The sequence below is a fragment of the Chenopodium quinoa genome, unplaced genomic scaffold, assembly GCF_001683475.1.
Source record: "Chenopodium quinoa cultivar QQ74 unplaced genomic scaffold, ASM168347v1, whole genome shotgun sequence".
NCBI classification, from domain to species: Eukaryota; Viridiplantae; Streptophyta; class Magnoliopsida; order Caryophyllales; family Amaranthaceae; genus Chenopodium; species Chenopodium quinoa.
In genome coordinates this window covers 498,878-520,042 of record NW_018742238.1, presented here as the reverse complement: position 1 = coordinate 520,042, position 21,165 = coordinate 498,878, and the positions used below count along the sequence as shown (strand labels likewise).

Genomic DNA, 21,165 nt, shown 5'->3' with positions numbered 1-21,165 from the left:
CAGGGGAGATGTGGCTGGTTGGTGTAACAGGGGAGTTTGGGGAGCAACATTACTTGAGCAAGGAGTTTGATAAAAAAAAAATTCAGAAGAAAAATGGAGGAGAGAGAAAATGGGGGAGGGAAGAGAAGAAGAATTTGTCAGAAGGTTAGAGAATAATGGAGGATTGAAGGTTGAAGAAGGTAGGAAGATGGAGAGAGAAAAAATCGAGGGAAAAAATGAAAATATGGGGAAAATTTTTAAATTACCACCCGTTAGGTGGGGCCCACAGACGGAAAACCACCAAATTTTGAAATGGGTGGTAATTTGAGTGATTATTTAATTTAAGGGGTGGTAAAATAAAGTAAAAAATTAAACGGGTGGTTAGTTCAAAAACAGGTACATTTTTGGGTGGTAATTTACAAATTTTCCTAATTATTATTTTTTTATTTATTTTGTGATTATTAATTTATAACTCAAATAATACACTCTTTTTTTTTAACCTTTACTTAGCTAATAGTCAATGATTAACTCATATTTTTTTAGTTCTTTTATTTATTTATTTTTATTTTATATTTATATATATATATATATATATATATATATATATATATATATATATATATATATATATATATATATATATATATATATATAAGAAGTAGTATGAGTGGGGTTGGTAAGAAAGAAAAATAATAAAATATTTATTAAAGTGGGGTTAATGGGAGAGAGAAATTATAAAATAATGGTGAGTCCTTGCCAAAAATAGTAGTGTTGCAATTATTAAGAAACGATCGAAAATGGAAAGTGTTGCTTTAATATGAAACGGAGTGAGTACTTTTTAATAAAAATATAGTACAAAAATCGAAAACCGCATCAAAGTGCAGTTGGGTCTAAATGTTTTTGGAAAGCGCACCAATCCGCAAACCTCGGTTTAGTCATTTCAAAAACCGCACCACAATCTTCAAACCGCAAAATTGCGGCTTGGTTTGCGCTTCGGTGCAATCTAGACTGCACTCTGAACAGTCCTACTTACCTTCCCCCTTCTACTCTCAAGCGTTAACCTGCGAAACTGTACTGACTTAAGTTGTGAGGGGTACTGATTTCGTAAGACCATTATCAGCAGTGAGGAGAACACAAACCCCTCAGTCTCTCTCTACCCACTTTCTCACTCTTCCCATCCAATTCCTCTCATGAGAGGTTTTTTTTACTACACCAATACTAAAAAAAAAAGCTCCTCATCACTTTATCCTCCACTATTACTCTACCCTACCATATTACACATCACCTTTTTTTTTTTTAATAATGTTTATACAACATATTTAACTTTTCAATACAATTAAATATTTTTTTTTATTATTTACATTTTAATTATAATGTAATAATTTTTAATAATTTTTTAATTATTTTGGTAATTTTTTATTTTTTTTGTAATTTTTTTATTTATTCAATGACGGTTAAAATTAATAAATAGAACATTTTCAGTATAATTTTTTATTTAACGTTCTTATTAGAATATAATAATAAAAAAAATTACATCAATTATAGATTCTACGAAAGATGTTTTCTTAAACTTAAACGATTACATAAGAAGCACATTTTTGAAATGAACACATAAACGGCAATACAAATATATCGGATATTAAATAATAGTACGATTACAAACTTAATAAAAGCGGTTTGAGCTAAAATAATACACAAAGACGAGTATTAAAACTTAAAAACGATACGATTACAAACTACAAATTTGCTTATTCGGCCGTATTATGACGAAAGTTCTACCATATGTGCTCTACTAAATCTTGTTTGAGAGACGAATGAATTTCTCTATCACGAAGGGCAATCCTCCTCTGAAAATAAGCGTTGAAATCAATGTTGGGTGGCTGCCCTACGTTGAATTCAAATGGCTCGTTGTTATTCACCGTGGCACTTGTGCTCGGTCCCGCCCTCGCTGCTGTACGTTGTGGTCGATCTTCTTCGTAGTATCGTCTCAAAACAACTGCACGTGTGCAGTTGTGTCGTTCATCCTCGACGATCATGTTGTGCATTATTATACAGGCTTTCATAATGTCACAAAGAATATCTTCGTCGAAGGCCACTGCTGGTTGTCGTAGTATAGCAAACCTAGCTTGTAAAACTCCGAAAGCCCGTTCAACGTCTTTCCGAACTGCTGCTTGTTGATCAGCAAACAGCTTGTCTTTTTGAACTTGAGGATGTGTAATACCTTGTATAAAAGTTGGCCATTTCGAGTAAATCCCATCTGCCAAGTAGTAGGCCAACTCATATTGATGTCCGTTTACCCGAAAATGTATTGGTGGTGCACGACCTTGTAAAACATCATCAAACACCAGTGAACGGTAAAGGACATTAAGATCATTACATGAGCCAGGCATTCCAAAGAACGCATGCCAAATCCATAAATCCTGATCAGCAACGGCTTCAAGAATGAGGGTAACAGTCTTGCTACGACCAGCATATTGTGCTTTCCAAGCCGTAGGACAATTCTTCCACTCCCAATGCATGCAGACTATACTACCAATCATGCGTGGAAACCCACGCAATTCATTTTGATGAAGGATTCTCCTTAAATCTTCATCTGTAGGGTTACGTAGATATTCATTTTCAAATTGTAAAATAACCCCTTGACAAAAATGTTGCAATGCATTCCTTGAGGTTGTTTGGCCTATACGTAGATATTCATCCACGACATCTGGGGCTACGCCATAGGCTAACATTCTTATTGCAGCGGTGCATTTCTGCAACGGTGATAAACCAAGCTTTCCAGCTGCATTCCGACGTTGTTGGAAGAATTGATCCCCTTCAACGACCTTGTTCATAATGCGACAGAACAATGTTCTTCACATACGAAATCTACGGCGGAATTGGTTGTCGTTATACACTACATTACTCGCAAAATAATCGTTATATAGTTGCACATGCCCTTTTTCCCTTTCCTTATCCCTTTTAGGCTTCGGGACATTTTCTATATCATTATTAAGTTGGGATTCTTGTGATGAGTGTTGTTGAATTAAAATATGAGGTAGGTGGCTAGCAGTATAATTATCAACTAACCGATCAAAATCAACGTTATTTGAGAAATCAGAAAAACTAGAGCTTGAGGTGGAGGAAATAAAAGACATCTTTTGGTTATGGTACGATTTGATAGTTGGTTTGTTTGGGATTCTTTCCGTTCTGAATAACACATGCTTGTATATATAGTAAAAGTGACTATCAATAATGCATGTGAGTTGCTCTGAAGTTGCATGTGATTAACTCTGAATTGTAATTCATGTATCATTGCATGTGACATACGACACTTCAATGCAATCTCTGCAATGAAATTGATTTGTCATTGCACTCTGAATTGCAAATGAATTATTGCTGCATGTGATCTATGACACTTCAATGCAATCTCTGCAATGAAATTGATTTGTCATTGCACTCTGAATTGCAAATGAATTATTGCTGCATGTGATCTATGACACTTCAATGCAATCTCTGCAATGAAATTGATTTGTCATTGCACTCTGAATTGCAATTGAATTATTAATGCATGTTATGACACTTCAACAGTTGATATGACTCTTCAATATTGTATATAATTATCAATACTTGTGATCAGTTGATATGACTCTTCAACAAAAAGATGTGAAGATTTTATTGAGAGTTGTATATTTCTAATTAACCAATACATGTGATTATTATTTAAAACAAATTTAATAAAGTAAATAAATTACTGCATAGTTAATGTTATATAAAAACATAATTCATTTAACATTAATTAAAATAAAAAGGAGTACATCTAACATTAATTAAAATAAAAAGGACTACATTGAACATTAATTAAATAAAACAGTAGAAAACACAATAAGCTGATCTAAATTACATGTTCCTTCTCCCATAGAGTAGTGCATGTAATTCTTCCTTGTATGCCTCTTCATCAGGAGTTAGGTCTGGTCCCTTTGCAATTAGATCTTGCAGCATTTCATAGTTGAGCCTTCTCTCTTGAATTTCGACTTGTTTTTGGTGAAGCTCGACTTGTTTTTGCTTCCTTCTTTCCCTTTCCATGTCGAATTCCAACTTCTTCAACCGCATTTGTGCCTCAATTTCCCTACTTGCATTATTCTGCTGCATTTGCTCACTAATGTTTGAAACTTAAAAAGCCACCCCTTTTCCCTTATTACGCCTGGACTTTGCCTTTTTAACGCCATCAGGTCGAGGAAGACCTCCAAAACAGAAACCGGTAACGGGAACATCATCTTCATCTTCAGTTCTACACCGCTTTTCACTTCCACTACTGTCATCTTCGACCGCATCACCGCAAGCTAATCTTTCCTCTCTTGACAACGCCCATCTCAGTTTTGTCCTCCACTTCGGGTCATTTTTAACCATTTCCCAACCATGGTGACAATTAAAATTATGTGGAGTAGGCTTGGAGGAAATATAGAATAACTTACTTGCATTATTAATTCGGTCTGCTTCGTTGTAACCACTTCCAGTTGCCCTACCAGCTTCGTCATAGCAACTACTCCATTGTATTAAATCAGTTGCCATCCTTCTCCAACGACTTTCCAAACTCCTCAAAGGTCTTGGCGGTAGGATGTGGGGTTTCTCAGCCTGCGCTTGATCATATGCTGCAGATATTTTTCGCCATAGCGCAGCTGCTTTTTGGTTTGTACCAACAATTGCATCTTCACTAAATTGAAGATACAAACCAATTAGAGCTTCATCCTCCGCAACAGACCACATTCGACTTCCTTTTGTAAGTGGTTGGTTTTGATTCGCAGACACTCTTGAAGGAAGTGGAGAGTATTAAGGAGTGTCTGGAACAGTTTCTTCCATTTCATCATCAAATTGAGAATTGGTCCCTTGATAAACAAGAGGTGAATGTGGTTCATAGGTAGTGTTTTGGAAAGGAGTTTGATGAGGTGTTTGTTGTGGTGAATTTTGCAAAGAAGTGTTTCCAAGCCTTTGTAGGAAAAGCTGAAATCGAGGATTAGTGACAAAATCATCACCCAAATCAGAGAAATGATTAGAAAAATCAGGGTTGTTAGGATCCATAAGTTGATGAAGTAGTAAAGTAATAAAGCTTTAAACAATAATTAGTAAAAAAATCAACAATTACTAAAAAAACAATAACTAAATTATATTTTCACAAAATAAAAACAGCAACAACAACAATAATATTAATGCTAATAATAATAATAATAATAATAACAACAACAACAACAACAACAACAACAACAACAACAACAACAACAACAACAAACAACAACAACAACAACAACAACAACAACAACAACAACAACAACAACAACAACAATAATAATAATAATAATAATAATAATAATAATAATAATAATAATTTTTTTTAAGGAAACCGTAATTAATAATTATAATAATAAGAAGAAGTGAGGATTGGGAAATTAGTGAATATAGGAGATTTTTTGGGTTTTTGAAAGTATATCAAAATATATCAAAATGCATGTCTATTTATAGAGAATAAAATTTTATGGCCGTTGGTGTATTTTTTTTTTATTTTTTTTTATATATTTATAACGGCATTATTACCGTTAAATTGAATATAACCGTTGGGAAAAAGAGAAAAATTCTGATTGGCTGAATTAAATGGCACTGACGCGTGACGCAATCTCATTGGTTGCCTTGATGCGCGCCAGTTGCCATGCAATTCAAATTTTTTTTGCTGAGATTGCAACCAAATGACGTCGTTTTGGCCTGAGGAAGCACAAAACGCGTTGTTTTGGCTGCTTTCTCAACAAGCTAAATGCGCTGGCGTCATTTGCTCGTGGGCCCCGACATTGTCACTGTGCATCCTTATTTCCCCTCAAGTCTTGTGCGTTTTTCAATCTCCTCAACCATGAGAAGAATTCCCCTCACTGAAGTAGTGTTTGGTTTTTTTTTTTTTTACACCTTAAGTTTCACTCGTGAGGGCTTTTTCACTCACTGATGGGAGTGCTCTAAGGTCCTTCATCAAACTTTTTTAAAAAAAAAAAAATAAACAAAACAAAACAAACGTGGGCTAATTTTCCCACTTGTAAACACACCCAAAAAAAGGAGGCGCAGACTCTAAACGGCTAAACCCCAGTACCTTGCTCGGGTTTAACGTTACTCTCTTACGCCCTCTGCTCCCGTTACACAACGCTTTCCCAGTTCCCGCTCAATCTTCACTTTCTTCAGTCAGTCATTTCGTCGAACACCTGAGCAACAACATCAAAGATACTTGATTACTCATGAAATCCACCAAATCCACAGCCTTAGCCTTAGCTCAAAAATGCAAGGTTCTTCTTCTCCCTCTCCTGTTAATTGATACAAATTATGTCATTTTTATTTTTGAATAAAATCCATTTTTGGTTATTTACTTGTTCTTAATTCATCATACTTCAAATTGGCCTAATTTTGCAGAATATTTTGGCGTCAAATTGGCATGGCAATCTTAATACCATTAAAGCTGATTCCAAAGGAAGGTATGCTTGCTATTTTCTTCAAACAATTTTTTTTTAATTTTTTTTTAATAATGATATGTGTTGATACCCATTTAATATTTCTTAGCAAGCAGGAAATATATACTTCAAAAGTGAAGTATTTATTGAGGAAGGGGAGACCTTACATTTGGGTTCCTGAAAAAGACTTGCATAATGTGGTATGGTGACCTATATTTCAATTTCTTTCCTCCTTTTGTAATTGCTTGTTTGTATGTGTTCAGTTATTTGCACTTGGGTGATTTCTACAGTCGCGTCCCAAAATTTGATTTTGCTATACAATGGCTTGTAATTTTTTTTATGTGTTTAGGATTGTGGGATTGAAATGGGTGTGAGAGTAATAATCGGCTTTGAATTTAATAAGATCTTCATGCATTTTTGGTTTGATTTACTTATCGTATTTTAAAATCTAAAATTTGGAAAACGCGTATTTTGGCTGTATGAAGTTTTCAAGTAAGTTGAGTCTATGTACTACTCTGTAACATTAGTGGCAAGATTAAATTCTTTCCTGGAGGAATCTTACATAGAGGAGGCAGGCACTAGTATGGGACTATGGGGTATGCCATAGAATGGATAGCCAAAAAGAGGTAAAAAGAAGGAAAGTGAAAATTAAATTGATCATGCTTGAAGCTAAGTTCACTATGTTAGTTGATGAGATCTTGCTGTTTTTGGAGCTAAAACTTGTGGTTATTTTTTGGGTGCAGAATACTCTCATTGACGAACGTGCTTCCTTTGCAGTGCCCAGGCCTTACCCTGGGCCACTTGCAAATTTACTTAGATCAATGAAAAAGGTCAGTTTAAAAATGTAATCTTAAACAAAGTGGCTAATATCTGTTAGACACTTGACGATCATCCTCTCTTTTTTTATTTTTTATTTTTCATGTTTCGTTTTTTCTTTTGTGTTACAGCTTCCAGTTCGAATTGCTTTAACTGGTGAAGTTGTTCCTTTAGGAGATGAGAAGGTAAATCAGCCTTTCTATGAGAGATAACTTTAGAATGATATGGAAAAAACTTGATTTTTTCTGCACTCAAATTACTCGTGTGTTTTTTCTACTTGTGACTGTTGTTACTACACACTACTATAAATTTCTCCTAAGCATTTATAGTACTAGTTTCAGTGTGACTGTTTTTCTGTAGATTTCTCCTTACGGTTAATGAGGACGCTGTGTAAATTATATGTTACAGCTTCTTGATCATTAGTTCTTTGGAAAGTTTGCTGACTGATACATTACTTCAGCTGGACGTAGGTTGTAACTAATGAATATGCAAATAAATTCGATCTCAATTCATTAAACAGAAGGCTTCATGTTTTTTCCTTGAGCCATCTTCAGCATATGCAGCAAATCTTATCATCACAGTCCACGGCCATGCCAGCTTTGTATCAAGAAAATAACATTACAGTCATGAGTATATGTGAACACCCAGCAGTAGTTATTTAGCTGCATTAGTTACTGTATTATTCCTTGCATTTCTTTTTCCTTTCCTTTTTTTTGTGTGTGTGGGGGGGGGGGGGGGGGGGGGAGGAGGGGAAGAAAATGGGGAAGAGGGGCCTTTGTCATTTGTATACTTATATGCCGAGAAATATTCCACATATGTACGTAGCAGTATTTCACATATGTTTGTAGCACATCTTTTCTGAAATTTCTGCATTTTGGTGTGATATTATCCTTAAAACCGTGTCTTTTGATTGCTGTTGGAATTTGTTAATTATCTGTTGTGTCGTTGAATCCTTAGATATAAGCAAATCACTGGCATAAAAGCCACTGGTGGAGGTTTCTTCTGTCTTGAGCGTTATTGTCCACTTTTTTTAGGATATTGTTCATTACCATTTTCTCCAAGATTACTCTTGGAATTTAGGAAAAGATTTTATGAGTCTTAAACTGGTGTACCAAAACTGCTAAGGTGTAGTTTGGCTCTCAAGAAAAAATGGTCCTTTTTGTTTCTCTTTGTTGGCCTTTGCTAGAGGTATAATGCTCGTTCTTTCTACCATAATTTGATCACCCAAATTATGATTTCCATATTGAGATAAGTTGTTATGAATAGATATTTTAACCTATCCTTATTCTAGAACTAATTTTCACTTGTAGTTTCTTTGTAATAGTTATAGGTGATCTAGCATATGTGATGCTAGAATCACCGTTTGCTCCAGCCATACCCATGTCACCGGGCGTGGACAAGGTGGTTAGACACGGGACTGAGATAACAATATCAGCTCTTTCTACAGTAGATCAAATATTGAAGTTGAGATGCACAAAAGCAACAATTAAGACGACTTTTCTTCTGCTTGTTAGGGTGGTACACTTTTCAGGCATCTAGACTCCTACAGCCACCTTGTCTGGCGCTGGCTGTTCCGTTTCTTTCTCCAGTAAAATAGAGTGATGGACCTGCTGTCTTGTGAGATGGGGAAGTGATAAAGTAAACTAAGTAGATTTATTTTCTTTTGTAATTACTAAGCTTGTGGTACCCATGTAGGCTTTATTTAACCTCTGATTATTGACTTGTCTTTTATAATACTTCCTCCTTTTCTACTTAGTTGACACGTTCAATTTAGGCACACATAATAAGGAGAGGAGAGAGAATGAGAGAGAATAATAAAGCAAGTGGGGTACACTAGTAAATGTAAGAGAAAAAGCTTACCCAAAATAGAAACGTGTCTACTAAAAATAAACTTCCCAAAAAGGAATACGTGTCAACTAAAAAAAAACGGAGGTAAGTATTTATTTAGGTTAATTGTGTTTTACCACCCCTCAAAACACCCTATTTTGATTTAACCACCCCTTAAAACACCTTATTTTGATTTAACCTCCTGTTTTTTTGTGTATTTTATTTAACCACCCACAAAACGCAAAAAAGTTAGATCTCATCATCTCGTAACTAAAAGTTATCGATTTTTGTGCCAAAACTTACTCTATTAAAGTTTTAGGGGTTTTTTTGTCTTTTGGGTCCGATTTAAGGTCAAACCACCCAAAAGTAGTGGCAATGCTTCCTTTTGTGTGTGTCACGCAAACCGAAGTAATTCTTAGCCTGCAAAACGAGACATTTTCAATAACTATTTTCCAATTTTGACCTCAAATCGAACCTAAAACTATGTTACTCAAACTCTTCATTTTACCTCAAGTATTCGTCTTGTCAAAAAAAAAAAAAAAAAGAGTATCCGTGTCAGACTCGTAACACTCGAACATGGGTATGCCACTTGGACACTTCATTTTAGATTAAAATTACATAAAATTTTCACAAAATAGCTGATTCAAACACTTGGACACGTACCCGTGTCGGACATGGGTACCCGAGTCCGATTAACATAGACCCAAAGGACCAAAAATACCCTAAAAACTTAATATAGAGCAAGTTTTGACACGAAAATTGATATTTTGTGGAGAAATTGTGGTGTTTAGTAGGAAGAAGACCTACTATGTTAAACAGCTAAGGTTCTAGAGACGGTTAAAGAAAACATCATGGAGATTTTTGAGGTACAGCCGTACAGAGCAGTCTAATAGGCAGAGACTGGGTATTTATATTGTGTGTATGTGTGCTTTAATTGTTTAAGTTATTACTTTTAAAGATGAGGCTAGAAATTGAAGAAGTTATATTCAAGCAATGATGGTTGTCAACTAGGTCAACTAGGAGAGTTGGACTACACAACATGTTCCTAGCTTTCAAAAGGCAGGATGGGTGCATACTCTTTGGATGGAAATACATATGACCAAAGAGCATTCTTTTTGGTTGGATATGCACAAACATAAATCCAAGAGATCAATGTGGTAAAAGATACCCTTTTTTATGCTTCTTGGAACTGACAATCTTCAAGATGATGAATGGATCCATATTTTTTCTTGGATTGGGTTGATAAAGTTTTGTTGTCCTTCGAGTTTTGTTCTCCTTATAAATTTTCTTAGATGTTATATATTTTTGTCCCCTGAAGGCTTTATTTATTCGATCCTTTTTTGTTTTGTTCACAGGTTAGGTCTGCTACTGAAAGTGTCCGGAAAATGGTAATGTCTGAACAAAAGAAAATAATTGAGTCAAGTTATGCAGGTTCTGGTATATTGAGTTCCTCAACTTTTGGCAACACATCTCGAAGTGAAAACCTTGTAGAGCTTCTGGACAATGATGATAATTATTCAGTGTACAAGTTCAATGTCAGGTAGAAAATCTATTTAGTGTTTATTTTTTCTTCTTTTTTTTTGAAAATTCTACAACAACAAAGTCTTATTCCCAAAATGATCAATTGTTGGTAGTTTGCACCAAAATTTTCCATTTATTCAAATTTGGATCTCATAGTTCTATTTGGAATTGTCCTTGGAAGTTGGAACTTTGTTGTACTTAGTTACCACACCATTATTAGTGCAACACAAAACTTAGTTGTAAATACTAATTTTGGCACGTATATATTACTAACGGCCTTGATGCTCTAAGTAGTGGACTCTGCAGCCAAGAGCCTTATTTTCTGCAACTCAATCCAACTTGGGATATTCTGATCCTCTGTCATCTCTTCTACTCAAGTTGGTGGTTGACTAGTGACAACCACTTTAAAAGAAAATTGTTGAGACCTAATATGTAATAAATTAATTATTTCTTGTGGATGCCAACTAGCTTAGTTGGTTAAAGTCTTGGGGGGTGGTACTCAAGACCTAATCTCGTCTACATCATTGCCCTTGCGGCTCTCTCTACATCCAAAAAAAAAAAAAAAAAAATTCTAGTAAAATATTTTAGGAAACTCACAGCGTGTGGCCCATTGAATATTCTATGATGTGGACCCATATGTAAAGTGAAGTCTTGGAGGAGAGTTGCGAAGTCTACAACTTCCCTTCTGTCCCCCTTCCACCCCTAAAAATAGAAATACAGACTTCGTTATTTTTTGGTAGACACATTTTGACTTAAGCACTTTTCACGCTCTCCCCTTTGACTTATTTTTTTATTTTTTTTTTTTTTTTTTTTGGTGATTAATACATGACGAAAAATATAGTAATGTGGGTTTTTGCTATGTTCGTCTCGATATATGATTTCAAAAATCTACTTTTTATATTGCTTATCGGATTTGTGCTTTGGCAAACGTGATTAAAGAAGTGTCACCTTATAATGAAGTATTTAAATAAATGATTGTTGGGTGCATAATAATTCGTTAACAGATTAATGTATGCGTTGGTTCCTACTTGTATATGTGTGTATTCCAGCTCTTGCATGTTCATTGATGGCAATGGTGGCAATCATGAAGTGGATCCAGATGATTTTGGAACAGCAAAGCCTGACAAATTACGTAAGATTCTTATTGGATAGAATGACAATTGTTCATGTTTGTCTTATTACTTAATATTTGTTGTGATAAAATGTTTCACTTGCTAATCAACAGAATGTTTTCTCTGTAGCTCCTTTTACTGCAAAGCTAATTGATGGCATCAATCAGAGTGGGATAAGGCGTAGAGCACTAGTTGTTTTTTGTTTTGCCTTCTTAAACGAGAATGCAAAGGTAAGCTATCAATTTCTCGTTATGAATGGATATTGCATGATATGTTCAATAAGATGATAGTTAGGCAACAAAAGGGGAAAAAGGTGACTAATTATTATTTTGTTAACAAAACCATGTACTTTCCTCTAAGGCTTCCAAGGGCTGTATGATGTTACCAAATAAGTAAACCTTTTTTAGACTCGCCTATTTAAAAAAATCTTGATGCAGTGAAATTTAGATTCTATTTGTGTGGATCAGATTCTCCCCACTTCATTGGATATTGACCTTAAAAGCTACCATTTTGTAGAAGTTAGTTCAGATGAGAACATGTGTGAACTGCATTTTTCTAGCCCAATATAGGCCTATGAAGTATGCTAAACCGTCAGCTTGAAGCGTCAAACTAGGCATGCCTTGCAGCCATCCTTGTATGAGTGAGTTGTAGCTCCTTCATCCTTCATCACCCAAGCAAACCTTGTAGATGATTTGTAATTTTCCCAAGAATCATCTAGTAGGTGAACCCAAAGTATAATGGCCAACATTTGCTTAAAAAAAAAGGAATTATACTCCTTATCCTCTGGGGGGTTAAAGTACACAAAGTAGCAGTTTGTCGTATCTTGTAAATCTGATGTAGACCCATTCCAAATGCGATAAGGGCAGCCACAATCACCTGATTTTCTTAGCTCCCTTGAAATATTCATTGTTGGGGGGTCCAGATGCCCCATATTATGCAAATTTAATGAAATAACCTTTGATTAAGTTTCCCGTCCTGGCTATGAAATGGCAGGATATGTGATTGAAGTATTTTTTTTAATTTTTTGAGTGATAGTAAAAGGGCTGTGCCCCAAACATGTCACATAAACAGTAGAGGTGTTGTACACCATCTTCATGCTGCTCACGCATTACCTTTGTAGAAAGGCCCCTTCTGCTTAGATTTACCCTAATGCTATGCAGTCATGCCAGATGCCACAATTTCCTGACATTCCTTGTAAATAACTTTCATTTGGGGAAGATGTTAAGTTTCCATAGAAATTTTCAGAATCTTGTCTTTTGTAGAAAAGGGATATGATCTCTGTTGTAATAGTTCCCTGTGACATAGTTGCTTGAGTGAGAAAAGGCATAAAATTTATAGGGATGAAATTTCCAATACATAAAATCATCCATACTGTCTGTAGGCAGTCCATTGTCCCTCACATATGAGATCTCACATCATCTATTAATTTGGGCTGCATCCCATCTTGGTGGGTTTGGATTACTTTGGATCCACAATACTGCACATCTTCCATCTTAAAGATCCCAGCAAGTCAGATGTTCGATTTGATCTCCAGAATCTAGCTATTGACCTATTTGTCAGTACTTTCCTTTTCTTTAGAATCCTCCTCATCCTTTAAGAAGCAGCCAGATGTGCCACATCCTTCTTTTTACCTGTCATGAGCAAGAATGGAGCCAAAGGATTATACTTCTTGCGTTCTTAATAAATTGCAACAATACTATTTGGGAAGCTTCAAAATTATTGCAACAATTCTATTTTAGGAAGTGTTCTCTTCACATTATAAGTTACATTGCCTCTGTTTCATAATGTTCGTAACATATTCTGTTTTTGTCCGTTTTGCAATGCTCTTAACTTATCTATTTTATTTAGTTTACTCCTTTTTGTTAACATGTCCCTCTTTACTACCTTACCCCCTTACCCCATTGTACCTACACTTTTCCACTCATTCTCTCTAACATTATTCACCTTTTACCCACCCACCTCTTTTACTCTATCCATCTCTTTCTTATGCACACCCACCTTATTTACACTCTCTTCTTTGCATTAATTCTTTTGCAAACAAAAAATGTTAAGAACATTATTATGAAATGGAGGTAGTACAAACTTTACCCTTACCCAACCCACTTGTTTACCTTAATTTCTCTCTTTTCTATTTCTAATCACATGGGGTCTTTTGGTCTGAAACTCTCTTACTTTTTCTTGAAATTTGTTCCAGCCCATCCAATTGCTATTTTTGTACTTCCTCTTTTTTTTTTAGATGCATCACTTTTGAATTCACAGACTCCTAGGCAATTTTTGGAGTATAGAGAGAGAGAGAGAGAGAGAGGGTCATGTGATATGAGAGAGAGAGAGAGAAAAATTAAAGAGGGTCATGTGATATGAGAGGGATAGAGAAAATTTATTAGCTATAAAAGAAAATGATGCATCTAAATTGAAACTTCTATTTGTAGAAAGGGATGCATCTAAATAACGGCGGATGTAATTAATTAAGAAGAAGGAAGTACGTCAAAGTTGCAGATTGTGGTGCATTCTACATACCTTTTTCCTCAAGAGAGCACTGTTGACTTGTTTAAGAGTGAATAAATTTTTCTCAAGTTCCATTAATCACCTAAAAGAGGCAAAAAAGAGGTGAATCGATTTTGGACACTTTTTTGCAGCAGCATCAAGTAATTCATACATGCTGCCATTGGAAAACCAGGTTAACAAACTGCTGGCTCTCTAAAGCTTGAAAATGACAACTTTCTTTCCCATTAAATCAATTGGCGCTCCCATATGAATTCACAAGTTGGCTCCTTGTGGCATTCTCAAGATAGAAAGGAGGGTATCTCTAACCTGAAGATTAATTTCGAGGCTGTTTTTATCATAAGAATTATTCAGGATCAACTGCTAACCCAAGACTCTGCAGATTCTTGACAAGATATCTCTGTTGCTCTTAAAAACAGCATGGTGCCTTTCGCACATACAAATGTGAAGTCCTTGGGCTACAGCGAGAGATTCAAATGTTATGAAACAATTGTTTAAGCTAACATAAGAATCTGAAGCCCTTTTTATTGCTAGCAGAAGATGCAGAATTTTTTGATTTATATGAATCTTTTATTTGTTTTAGCTAACATATGAATCTGATGCCCACTTTATCTTTATTTGTGATGATCATTGCGAAGCTTCCTTCTTTCTCTTCCATTGTATCTTCTTCGAACATTAACCACAGTATAAAAGAGTGGAAAATCAATAGGGATTCTATTCCATAGTTTTGGGGTGCAGATTCTAGGACAATCTGAATTTCAGGTCGTTATCTTGGTCAACCTTATCCATTGCCATCGGATTGCAGAAATCCAGTCAGTTTTTTTGGTTCAACCACACATGTTTTGCTGTTTTAAAGTTGGAATTGATATAAATTGAAGTTGTATTTAGCATCAATTAAAGTGGCCTTCATTACAATGCCATGCTTATTCATATCCTGCAAATCTAAGCAACAATTTACTTTTTGTATGTTGTGAAGGATGCCTACATTCTGTCAGTTGATCAAAAAGGCTTCGATATGTTGGCTAAAGTTCTTAGTGGTGGCAGTGAATACCAATGGAAAGAATTCAGGATCACGTTTGAAGAAGAGGCAGATGATGTTGAGTCTTTTTGCAGTAAACTAGTTCAAATGGAAGAGGCCGCCCTTGATAAAGTGAAGAGCTGCAGTGGTTTAGGATAAATTCTTCTTATATTGCTGTCTCTCTGATGTCTGATACATGAGGACAATCTTAAAATGTAAACTGGGTTTCCGGGGGACTAATAGGGGGATAGGGGTTTGGCGGGCTGTGACATGCGGCTTATAATGCATATTACCAGGGTGTTTTGAAATCCAGGGAGGATATATGGAGGATATTTGCTTATACCTGTCATAAATTAGGATTTTCTATTGTTTCATCCATCTTTTACATGCATTGTATGTCTGTTTGTATATGGTTAGCGGTCGTGAGAAACGATTGGTGATAATGATACCTTTTGTAATGCCTTGTTCTACTAATACTGTTACCATGGAAGAACAAGTGCTAGTATTTAGTTGAAATTTCTGTTACCGGAGTGTTTTTTTTTTTTTTTTTTTTTTTTTTTTTTTTTTTTTTTTGGGTAAATCTTAAGTTAATGCTGCTAGTAAATTAGCAGAAATTAGCAGCAAAACAACTCATATTAAAGAGACGGGGATTTATTAAGGCTATGAGGAAATGGACAAGAGCTATAAGAACTTAACTGCGCTGAATTGGGTTGCTCTCTCAATCTCATATTGAAGTAAGTTGCCGTAATATAGTTTATCCCTGCTCAATGGCTAAATTGGTTGTCCTAGCGTTTTTGGTTCTTAACCAGATAATGGGGTGATTAAGAAATCTAATTATGTCGAGATGGAAAGGAAGATGACAGGTGAGGCTAGGGAAGACGGATTTTACTTATTTTATTTTTGTTTGTATGAAAATTCTCAATTAAATTTTTGTTCTTTATATTAGGTAAAAAAAAAAAAAAAAAAAAAAACTCACAACTGACCACGTGTTGATTTTATTAGCACAACTAAATTAATCGTTAAAAACACTTTATTATAGTACTCCTTTCATTCCTTATAATTTATTCACATTGGAATATCGCACTATTTATCTTTAAGATGAGAGAATCCACTAAGTTTTTCTTAATATGTTATGAAATCTAACAAATTCATGTTGGGTCTTATTTGATTCATCTTAAAAGTAGTTATTAATAATGTAGTTGTTATATATTTTCCTACAATACAAATTAAGATATCTTTGGTCAAATTAATACATTGACAAACGTGCACAATTAAAATTGAAAAAAAATTTAGGCTCGAAAGGAGTACCAAAATTTGGTTGTTTAAATTATGTTAAAAGAAGCAATTTGATTCTCGTGAATGGAAAGAAAACAAGGGATATAAAGGGAGATACGTTGTTCCTTTTCAATTACCTATTTTTTGTGTTTGTTACTACCACCAATTTTCAATTCCAACATTTAAGGTTGAGATGGTAGTAGTGGCATTACTTCCCACCTCGTATTCATGGGCTCTAGGATCAAATCTAAGGGATTCATTTGAAGGATTTTCCTTATCCCCACCCCTTAAGTGAGCCCTCTTCTCCTTATGCCCATTAATAAAATAATTCTTCCATTTCATCATCCCAAATCCCAAATCAGACACAAGACTAATGGCTCACCCCCACAAACTTGTTCATTAAGGAATTGAACAAATTTTAACAAAAATCTAAGGTTTGTTACGAAACAAATTTACTCGAATAGTTTTGTGTTGGGCTCATTAATATAATGTTTGCAAACATCTTGTTTATCACTCATTAATAGGTTGTTTATAGCTCGAAACAATAAACAATCTTATTTATTATGATGGAATAATAAAAAGAAAAATCCTTAATAGTGACCCTTAGTTTTTGAACTTTCTCTTTGGTTATCAATATTTCTTTTGTTTTGCTTTAGAATGTGGCATTAACCACTAAATTTCGTTATTGAGAACTGTAAAAGAGTTGTTAACTCAAACTAAATTAATGATCTTGGTGTTGTTTAGATTGACACAAATTCCACTTAAAAATGGTTTTTTTTTTTCCTTCCCCTTGTATCTCATATAAACCAGAATAAATTAGGACTGGGAATTCAATGAGAGAGGAAGGAAAAACAATTTGTCAAAAGCAACTTGTGTCATTTTAGTTTAAATTGCTAGTGTGTTTGAAATAATCCTTTTAAAAGTTATTTATGATGAAAAATAGTTATTAATGTCACATTCTCAAGTATAACAGAAAACACATGTTTGTCATTGAGAATTAAAATTAAGTTTCTTTATCAAAGAGATAGAAAAACACAAAACTTAGGGTTACCCTAGAGAAATTTCAATAGATAAAAAGATATTCTCTTCGTTTTTTCAGTTGCATTAATTGTAAAATCATGGATTCTTAGAGCAACTCCAATGGTTGTAGCTAGGGACTTGCTTGTCAAGCTAATTTACTTGGAAAAAAACTTGCTAAAATAAAACAAATTAGAATAAATAAAATAAAATTTATCAACGTAAATTAAGGAGGTGTGGTCCATTTAAATAGTAAGCTATTATATTAGCTAACCATTGAAGCTAAAATGACAATTAGCTTAAAAGCTTATGTGGCATGGCAAGCTAATTTAACAATTAGCTTGCCATTGGAATTGCTCTTAGGAAGTTTTTGGAGATGAAAGAGATAGAAAGAAAGAAAAAAGAGGACCCATGTGATATGAGAGAGATAGAGAGAATTTATTAACTAAAAAGAAAAGTGATACAACTAATTTGAAAATTCCTTATTTAGAAAGTGATGCATCTAAAAAGAAACGGAGGAATATATTTATTTGGCATAGGTAGGAATGAATTTGTTCAGGTTTTTAACATACTGAAACAGCTTCAAATTGTCAACGATTTTGGGTTCAACGGTTAATGATTTGTAATTAGTTTAGATACAATAGCTTATGGGCTGAAATAAGTCAATATTTTAGGTATTCCTTGCAAATATAAGTGATGAATAAATCATATAAAAACAAGCGTGTCAAGTCAAAATAATAGTAAGTATCAGGAGACATAAAAGACATAATAATCAAACAAGGATAAATATATAATGATTGTTTTCACTATTCCATAAATGGATGGTGGAGTGGGAATCTAATTCCTCCTATCTGATGTGATCTCCACAGATAAATGGTCTTTAGCTGATTTTCATGCAAAAAAGTGGATAAATCCCAATGACGTGGCAAATAGGAAGCCTAGAGATTGCAAATTCTTCCTTTTTACTCTTTTTTAGCTGCCAAATTCAATTACTTGACCCAATTCTCTTCAAACCCCACTTAACTTTGAACTTTTGACAAACGGCGCTTATTTACTAGTTGTACATGTCATATTAATAGTGTTAATAAGATATAAAGATGATAATAGACATTACACAACCAAAATATATATGGTCATGTGACTATACAATAAAGTTGATTCTATGTTAGATTCCAAATTACTTGTTTATTAAACATCAACGTTAGCTCTTTTGTTCCTAACTTTTTTAATTTTTTTTAATTTTTTTTTTTTTAGTTTTACAATTAGGATCATCTTTCGCTTCTTTTAAGTTCTTAATGATCAAAATAGATTTGTTTTTATTTGGTGAACATGGGTCAATGAAGTTGTTCTTAAGACTTAAGGTATATATTGTACAATTTGAAACCTTTTTAGAAATAATGCTTTGAATAGTTTGATGCGACCAATTATCTTATACTTTTAGCAAACACAAAAATGAAATTTTAGGATTTTTGATGTCATAAAACTTGGTAATATTAGGAAAACTGTGATGTAATAAAACTTTGAATCCATTGCATGTTACAACACTTTTTTTTTTTTTTTTTTTGACAAAAGCAAATGGTACTACACAAAGAAACTACACATAATTAGACATGGAAAAACGATATCCTCTTGTAATATCGTTTTCCCTTTGCACCTGTTCTCTTGGAACCTTCAAGATTGCACACCTATGAAACTTAGCCCCCACTTCCTTTATCTCCTTTAACATCCAAGTTATCGTGATGTCCTTACCAAACTTACCCTGTAGATTGTTGAGAAGAGAGATAGAGTTTGATAGGATCATGATCCCCTGTTTTCCTTTTCCTTGGGCCCATTTCATGGCTTCAAGGCAAGCCCAAGCTTCACATTGAATAGCTGACGAGGCTGCTCCGTGTTTTCCGCCCTCATCCATTGTGTAGCCTTGATCATTTCTTGTGACTGACAAGCAACCCCTGCTCTAGTAGAATTCTTATCCCAAGAACCATCCACTTCAACAACGAATGTGTCATAGCCCACCTTTTCTTTTCCTAGTTGCACATGGTTAAAACCTGGAGGGATGCTTGGGTCGTCTCTTGTTATAGCCATGTCATCATCATGGTGAATACTCTGTTGGTTGAAAACATGGTCATTCATTGCTAAGCTTGTGAATTCCGTAACTAAGCTAGCGGTTCCACTTGCACCATTGAAGCATCTTGCATTCCTAGTCTTCCATAAGCCCCATAATGTCGCAATGAACAGGATGCTACAGGTGCTATACTTACCATCCTCGCTATAAAAGAGCAGGATATAGCTCTGAATCCATTTCCTCAAAGTGTTGGACCCAGGAGAGTCAGGTTAAATTGTCAGGGATCCATTCTCTCAGACTTCCTTTGCTAGAATACAAAATCGAAAGAGGTGTTGGCTATCTTCCCTTTCCATCCCACAAAAGTCACAAGCTTCATTGACCTGTATTCCTCTTCTAGCTAAGTTAACCTTAACTGCAATACCATCATGAAACAGTTTCCATAAGAAGAGCTTCCATTTCGGCTGAATATTCAATCTCCACACCAGCTTCACAAAAGTCTGATCCGTAGTGGAGAAGGAGGATCTTTCAAACCCAATTCCTTTGAGAGGTAGTAGTACTCTGTCTTGACTGTGTATCTCCCCGATGGATGGTGTTTCCAATAAAGGAAATCATCCTCCCTTGAATATGGCAGCTCCATTGACAGAATTGACTTTGCACTATTCCAGTCAAAACACTCCCTTACCTTCCCCGCATTCTAAGAAGTCATATCTTCATTGATAAAATCCTTCACTTTCCAATTCAAGGAAAACCCCAGCTTTTGATTTGAGTTCACAACTGGGATTTCCCCTTTAACCCAAGGCATACAGATTGCTTTAATGTCCCTCCCTTTACCAACTTTCCAAGCGAAACCATCCTTGAAAGACCGAGTAACCTTCTGCTATAGGCTTCTCCTTCCCATTGATGGGTTCCCCATTCTAACATATGGTTAGCCATATTGCAGATATCACATGGTTGGAACCCCCTATGCACCCTTGAGATAGAAGTTGTAGATTAAGGTGCATCCTTATTGATTGTTTGAAAAGGAGGGCATCATTAAGAATCGAAGTACCTCTAATCCCTAGACCTCCCATACTTTTAGGAATTTGAGTAATTACCCTACTTACCAAGTGCATTCCTTTATTCCCCTTGTTGGACCACCAAAACCGAGTAAGGAGCGAATCGATCTTGTTTGCAATGCTTTGCGGAAGCTTCAGACACTTCATGACATGGCCGATATGATTACTAAGATAGTGTTGATAAGGATTAGCTTTGCCGCTTGAGATAGGCGTAACGAAGCCCATGAAACAATTCTCTCCCATACTTTATCCACTAGGTATTGAAAAGCCAACCTTTTCTTTCCCTGTATGTCTATCGGATCCCCCAGATGAGATCCCATATTGTAAGTTTTTGACATAGAGAGGATTTGCTTCAAAGCCAACCTTGTGTTGATGTCAAGGCCCGGAGAGAATTTCACAAATGACTTTTGGAGATTCAGTTGTTGACCAGAAGCATTACCAAATTTGTGAAGGATGTCAGTAATGCATATACATGACTCTTCATTTGCCTTAAAGAACAGCATTGCATCATCGGCAAAAACAA

The 21,165-nt window shown here is 35.0% G+C and overlaps 3 protein-coding genes across 3 annotated transcripts; 1 reads left to right on the top strand and 2 right to left on the bottom strand.

The window, feature by feature from the left end:
• Window positions 1-1,754: 1,754 nt before the first annotated feature.
• On the bottom strand, window positions 1,755-2,813 carry LOC110735651. Its single transcript, XM_021915842.1, has one exon. The coding sequence runs from the start codon at window positions 2,811-2,813 to the stop codon at window positions 1,755-1,757; it is 1,059 nt and encodes a 352-aa protein (XP_021771534.1).
• A 1,318-nt stretch (window positions 2,814-4,131) lies between these two features.
• Window positions 4,132-4,725, bottom strand: LOC110735643 (glutathione S-transferase T3-like). The gene has a single exon (XM_021915833.1). The coding sequence runs from the start codon at window positions 4,723-4,725 to the stop codon at window positions 4,132-4,134; it is 594 nt and encodes a 197-aa protein (XP_021771525.1).
• A 646-nt stretch (window positions 4,726-5,371) lies between these two features.
• On the top strand, window positions 5,372-15,749 carry LOC110735132. Its single transcript, XM_021915291.1, has 9 exons — window positions 5,372-6,275; window positions 6,400-6,461; window positions 6,547-6,637; window positions 7,181-7,267; window positions 7,385-7,438; window positions 10,436-10,620; window positions 11,651-11,733; window positions 11,843-11,943; window positions 15,192-15,749. Exons 1-9 carry the CDS (start codon window positions 6,228-6,230, stop codon window positions 15,390-15,392), a joined length of 912 nt encoding a protein of 303 aa, XP_021770983.1. The 5' UTR covers window positions 5,372-6,227; the 3' UTR covers window positions 15,393-15,749.
• The last annotated feature ends 5,416 nt before the right edge of the window (window positions 15,750-21,165 follow it).